At 44.3% G+C, this 7,139-nt stretch overlaps 1 protein-coding gene across 1 annotated transcript in view; it reads left to right on the top strand.

Moving 5' to 3' along the window:
* The first annotated feature begins 5,340 nt into the window (after nt 1-5,340).
* LOC311143846 (peripheral plasma membrane protein CASK-like) overlaps nt 5,341-7,139 on the top strand; it is a 211,880-nt gene continuing 210,081 nt past the window's right edge. Inside the window, exon 1 of the mRNA XM_084179723.1 lies at nt 5,341-6,071. Coding sequence (XP_084035849.1) covers nt 6,013-6,071 — 59 coding nt within the window. The 5' untranslated portion in view covers nt 5,341-6,012. The remainder of the gene's footprint in view (nt 6,072-7,139) is intronic.

Here is a 7,139-nt window from a genome sequence, read left to right as displayed (position 1 = left end):
ATACATTGACCAATACTACAGGTGTGTGCCAAATGGTGCCAGTTATGATTAAATATCTCCCATTACTGTCTGAAATAATATTAATAGAGAAATGTATTATTTTACTAACCAAAATTGCAAACCCTCTGGCTTTGGAGTTAAAATCTGAATGGAAAACCAGACTGAACCTGGAGTTTTGTAGCCTTGAGTGATCTTTAATGCAGAAATGGGTCTCTTGTAAAAAATACCACATCTGCTTTTAGCTTTTTCAAATGGGAGAAGACCCTAGACCTCTTGACAGGATTCTTCATTGTCTTAGTATTCCAAGATAAAAACTTTATAGGATTAGGCCTACCTATTCCAATATTCATATTATTAGCGTTGTTAGCCATCTAAAATATTGAAAGGAAAAAGGTATGAAAACAGACCAAGCATTTGCAAAGATAACAGAGAACCGATGAAAAAAAACAAAAAATGACTGTCCTGACTTAGGGAGTCTTCAATCTGTGCAACATGTGCAATGTGTCTTAAGGATGGCCAAATACAGTGCCTTGCAAAAGTATTCATCCCCCTTGGCGTTTTTCCTATTTTGTTGCATTACAACCTGTAATTTAAATGGATTTCATGTAATGGACATTCACAAAATAGTCCAAATTGGTGAAGTGAAATGAAAAAAAATTACTTGTTTCGAACAATTCAAAAAAATTAATAACTGAAAAGTGGTGCATGCATATGTATTCACCCCCTTTGCTATGAAGCCCCTAAATAAGATCTGGTGCAACCAATTACCTTCAGAAGTCATATAATTAGTTAAATAAAGTCCACCTGTGTGCAATCTAAGTGTCACATGATCTGTCACATGATCTCAGTATATATACACCTGTTCTGAAAGGCCCCAGAGTCTGCAACACCACTAATCAAGGGGCACCACCAAGCAAGCGGCACCATGAAGACCAAGGAGCTCTCCAGACAGGTCAGGGACAAAGTTGTGTAGAAGTACAGATCAAGGTTGGGTTATAAAAAAATATCTGAAACTTTGAACATCCCACGGAGCACCATTAAATCCATTATAAAAAAATTGAAAGAATATGACGCCACAACAAACCTGCCAAGAGATGGCCGCCCACCAAAACTCACGGACCAGGCAAGGAGGGCATTAATCAGAGAGGCAACAAAGAGACCAAAGATAACCCCAAAAGAGCTGCAAAGCTCCACAGCGGAGATTGGAGTATCTGTCCATAGGACCACTTTAAGCTGTACATTCCTCAGAGCTGGGCTTTACGGGAAGAGTGGCCAGAAAAAAGCCATTGCTTAAAGAAAAAAAATAAGCAAACACGTTTGGTGTTCGCCAAAAGGCATGTGGGAGACTCCCCAAACATATAGAAGAAGGTACTCTGGTCAGATGAGACTAAAATTGAGCTTTTTGGCCATCAAGGAAAACGCTATGTCTGGCGCAAACCCAACACCTCTCATCACACCCGAGAATGGTGGTGGCAGCATCATGCTGTGGGGATGTTTTTCATCGGCAGGGACTGGGAAACTGGTCAGAGTTGAAGGAATGATGGATGGTGCTAAATACAGGGAAATTCTTTAGGGAAACCTGTTTCAGTCTTCCAGAGATTTGATTGCTGTACACCAGCGGAACCCATCCAACTTGAAGGAGCTGGAGCAGTTTTGCCTTGAGGAATGGGCAGAAATCCCAGTGGCTAGATATGCCAAGCTTATTTACATTTACATTTACGTCATTTAGCAGATGCTCTTATCCAGAGCGACTTACAAATAGGTGCATTCACCTTATAGCCAGTGGGATAGAGACATACCCCAAGAGACCTGCAGCTGTAATTGCTGCAAAAGGTTGTTCTACAAAGTATTGAACAGTTATGCACGCTCAAGTTTTCTGTTTTTTTGTTTTAATTCTTGTTTGTTTCACAATAAAAAATGTTTTGCATCTTCAAAGTGGTAGGCATGTTGTGTAAATCAAATGATACAAACCCCCCAAAAAATCCATTTTTATTCCAGGTTGTAAGGCAACAAAATAGGAAAAATGCCAAGGGGGGTGAATACATTCACAAGCCACTGTAAGTGTCCCGCAGTATGTTACCTTGTTACAAAAAATAAAAAGTGTCTGTACGAATGATCAATGGGGCGTAATAAAGGGGTGAAAAGTCCTTCAGTAAGTATCTAGATGAAACAAGGAAAGCTCTGCAAAAGCCTGGAATTGTAGCCATGCATTACTACGCTAGCCGTCTAGCCAAATAAGAAAGACATCCCAAACGTGTAGCTTAAATAACAACCACACAAGACAGTATTCATCATTTTGATCAGAGTTCAATAGTGTTTCTGCAGAGTAGAAAAGGAATGGCAACACGGGGAAAAAGGCCGTAAAAATCTAAACATACCTTCCACTTGGAGTGTAAGCTAGGCTATGCATGCTACCTGGCAAAAGAGTAGGTCATAGATCCAAGATACGGCTCAGAAGTGACTGTCGAACCAACACTGGGTGTCCTCATGGGAGTTGAACTGTAGCTTCCCCCTGGCATGTTCAACATGGAGACGAGCAGGGAAGCAGAGTGAGAATTTCACTTCCTTCTCATGAAGGTTTCACATCGAGGAATTTAGCTCTCTTCTTGGCAACACTCGAGCTGAGGTCAGGAAAGATGAACACCTTGCATCTGCAGAAGTGTAGCTGGTCTCTGCCCTGCCTCTGGAGGTCTCTGCCCTGCCTCTGGAGGTCTCTGCCCTGCCTCTGGAGGTCTCTGCCCTGCCTCTGGAGGTCTCTGCCCTGCCTCTGGAGGTCTCTGCCCTGCCTCTGGAGGTCTCTGCCCTGCCTCTGGAGGTCTCTGCCCTGCCTCTGGAGGTCTCTGCCCTGCCTCTGGAGGTCTCTGCCCTGCCTCTGGAGGATACGCTCCCTGTCACGGTAGTAGTGAAAACAGACGATAAACACTCTTGGAGTTGTTGTCTCCGCCACTGGGGAAGGGCCAATGTGGTGGGCTCTGTCAAGCTTTGGGGGTGATGGAACGATGGCCGGACCCAGCACCTCCACCAAGAAGTCTGACATGAACTTAACTGAGTCCCCTCCTTCAAGTTTCTCTGGTATACCATTGCGACGGCAAGAACGGGATTCCAGGTCATCGGTTTGTCAATCAGCTTTGTGTTTTTGGAGCTCAGACGGGCGACCATTTTCTCAAGGGCTACTATGCGGTCACTATAGTCACACAGGTCATGTTCAAAGCCGTCAAGTCGGCGGCCTTGTTCATCGGCAGCGGCTCGGACAACATCCAGGACGGCGGAGAAGGGGGCCAGAGCAGCATTGATGGCAGTTTTGAGCTGAGTGGCAATGGTAGCTGTAATTTCCGAGATCAGAACCGTACGGAGGTTCTGGAGATCTGTGGGGAGTGTGACCGCATGAGACTCCGTAACGGTTGGACTGGAGTCGGCGCCATTACCATTCAACTCATCAATCAAATCTGATATGTAAGAAAGTGGAATGCAAAGTAAAACTATTGCGTAGGAGCCTCGTCCACGAGCTTCTTCTCCAGTCACATGCTCAACCGGAAGCCTCAAAATAATCTTTCTGTCAGAATCTTTTTTTTTTTTATACATCAGCGCACAATGTAGAAAAGCGTTTTGCACCTAAATGAAACGCAAATTAAAACTAGTATCTCTTTTTGGACAAATTCAGGTAGGTCCCTCCCTCTCTTAGTTTGCTGTTCCCTCCTAATCTCTGTTAGTTTGCTGGTCCCTCCTAATCTCTGTTAGTTTGCTTCCGTTTGGTTCCTCGTGAATCTTCCTTAATTGTCTGCCTCCTCACTGCACATCCACCAGGATGGCCCACCACACAGTCACACTCACGCTCTCTCTTTCTCTCTATCAGAGAGCGAAAGTAACAGGCCAATTTGCATCAGAGTATCTCGCCGATCATCAGCAGGGAAATGAATGCTTGGCAGCGGCCCTAATGTTAAATGTGCAGACATTGTCCTTGCTGAGGGATTTAAGTGTGTGTGTCTGTGTGCACGAGCACATGCGTGTATGTTTGTTTGCTTGTATGTGTCCCCTGGAGGGATAGAGGGATGGAGAGAAGGATGGAGGTGTGTGTGTGTGTGTGTGTGTGTGTGTGTGTGTGTGTGTGTGTGTGTGTGTGTGTGTGTGTGTGTGTGTGTGTGTGTGTGTGTGTGTGTGTGTGTGTGTGTGTGTAATGCCTGATGACATTGAGGTCACTCTGGAGCTCGTTTGATTAGAACTAAACTAAACTTTTTTTCTGGACAACATAAATAAACGATCAGATCTCATCTGCAGCTAGACAACACTCCCCAGTTATTCACTCTGCCTTAATTAGCCAATCAGGTAAGGGCTTGTTTAGGGCCCAGAAAGTACCTGTTATGCAGTGTGTGTGTGTGTCTGAAGGGCTGGGGTGATATAGGGGCTTGTTTTTTGGGACAGCAGCAGAGAGGAAACAGACTTGTTTTTAGCGATTTCACAGGCAATTCAACACAAGAAGCAGTGACCTAAATTCTTCAGCTTTACATTATCATAAAGAATGACCTACTGTACCTGTCTTGTCACCAAATGGGTATGATCAATTTAGAATAGACAGCAAGGTTATATTATGGGCAACCACAGAGAGAGAGAGAGACCTCAAGTTTAGACTTCACTTCACTCTATGTACACAAGTCCTCCACCAGACACCCTACCCTAATGGAATGATTAGTGCACTACTGCTCTCTGTGAGGGCGTTCTAGCTGTGTCTGAGTTTTCAGATGATGTATAATAGCCTTGCTGTTTTCCCATCATCTGATGTGTTATTGTACTATAGACTGGGTGCCAGCCTATTTTTGCTTCAGTCAATTTGTTGAGGTCTAGGCTACTCTTGGTCAGGTCTCCCTTTTGCCAAAACCAATACACAGAAAGGCTGTTATAGTTATGTTATTATAGTCTCAATGTATTATCCCCATTCAATTGCACAGCATGAGTTATGTTTGAGTTAAATAATTCATAAGCAGGCCTTTAAATGACAACTAGGGCGTGCTGGGCTGTCTTTCGCACTTCTAACTTGCGGTTCATTAAAAGTAAATCAAGAAACTGCGACAGAAAAAGAAACACAACAGCGCTCCCGCTTCGTCATCTTGGCTCAAGCACGGAATGTTTCAATGGTGGGATCACGGAACGCAGCCGCTCCTGCGGAACCCTAATGGAAGAAAGCGTAGCAGTTTCATAACCTTGGGTGGGAGGAGCTTGGTCATTCTGGAAGCTCTCTGGAAGAGGCGCGACTAATGACTGTATGTGACGGGAGCGACAGAGAGAGGAAAATTGGAGCAACGACAAAGAGAGAGCGAAGAGCGAGAGAGAGCGAAAGAGGCTAGAACGATCCTCTGTCCGAATCCCATTTCCAACAGATAGTTTTACCTACCCGATCGAGTCGCGTGTGCACGGGCACCATGCGCGCTTTTCAAGGGCGACAAAACTATATAACCTTTTCACCTCTTTTGGGATGTGAAGAATGTACAATATTTCGGATGTGTTCTTTAGAATAACAGTATTTACACTAAATAGCTAGTTTTGTTTATCAACTCAGCAAACTATACAGAGTAGTCAGCTGTAGTTTTTGCAGCGGGTTGTAGGCTACGCGCGTTCTGGACAGCGGACCGGCACGCAACTCAAGTTGTTTATAACGTTTGACATTCCCACAGTAGGCTCCAAGGAAAGTAGTCTAGGTAGGAAACGGGGAAACCCGGGCAAGGCGGGGCCGAACCGGAGACAGCCAAAGGGATTATTGAATAACTCACGTTGCCTTGAAGCTTCGCCCTGTAGCCGAACCACTCGCAGAGTCGCAGCGTTTTGGGGAAACAATCATTTTCCACCCGTTGGAATTTGGGGAAGCTTTATTCCCAACTACTTGGTGATTAGTCTACGCTTCAAGTAGCCTAGGCTACGGAGAACAGAACTAGTTTGTAAACGTCGGTTGTGGTTATTTGCTTTGGAATATACGTTTCTGGACAGATTTGGGGGGAATTATTTCCCCAGCCCCGTTGGACCATGGCGGACGACGACGTACTGTTTGAAGATGTTTACGAGCTGTGTGAGGTCATTGGAAAGTAAGTGTCACGTTGCCTTTTATTACACGCTGCAGTGACATTGTACCTCATTTTTAGCTGTGTGTGTGTGTGTGTGTGTGTGTGTGTGCGCGTGTGACAACATGCAAGGCAGGCACTTCACAGTTCATTTACATTTACATTTTAGTCATTTAGCAGACGCTCTTATCCAGAGCGACTTACAGTTAGTGAGTGCATGCATATTACGAAGTCTGAGTTACACAATTTAATGAATAGCCTTCAATCTCCTGTGCAAGATAACTGTCCTTCTACGCATCCCTCTATTGGCATTGTCAGCTAAGTAATGGCCTGTGATTTCTTATAGGTATGAGACAATAGCATGAGTCGTATACCGGCATATTGTCATTTGCAGTTATGACTAGACTACATGCAATTATTGCGACAATAGAATATCTTCCTCATTTGCTCACTCTCAGGAAATCGAATTATCTCAGAGCCAGTGAAAATGCATGATTACTTGTCTGTGGATGAATTTCTCTTCCCTCTTAGACTTATGTTGTAGTTGCTTGCATTTTGCTGGAGCGACAGCACCGTTCCATTCGATTCTGTTTATTCTGTTGTATTGAGCCCGCTTCACAGCTGCTTGTGGGTATGAGTCTCGCAGTGTTGGAGGACGATGATGAATGACTAGTGGTTCAGCAGTCTTGAAGCCCCAATACATTAGAACCCTGTCTGTCAATTCCATCCTGGCCTTGGTGTCCTCTCCACTCTATCATTTGCATAATAGTTGCACTGTAATTACGTAGTAATGGGGATGAGATTTTTTTTGTGATTACACAAATGGGAAAGAGACTGGCATTGCATTACTCTAAACAACAGCAAAAAGCATTTTGAAATGCATTATACAATAGGCTGTCAGTACATTAGATCTAGTACATTGGATAGTAGGTTTTCAGGCCGTTAGCGAGTGCCTTTCCCACACATTAATCATTGTATTGACAGGATCAGGTTATGTTCCAAGTGGCCAGTGTGTGTGCGTGTTTGTGTGTGTGAGACCATTGTGTGTACTGGCTGGGCACTGGCCCTACCTTAACATGTTTAGGCAGGCCT

The sequence above is a fragment of the Coregonus lavaretus genome (assembly GCF_964263955.1).
Source record: "Coregonus lavaretus genome assembly, chromosome: 16".
NCBI lineage: Eukaryota > Metazoa > Chordata > Actinopteri > Salmoniformes > Salmonidae > Coregonus > Coregonus lavaretus.
The sequence above is the reverse complement of the archived record's forward strand: the minus strand, read 5'-3'. Positions and strand labels throughout refer to the sequence as shown.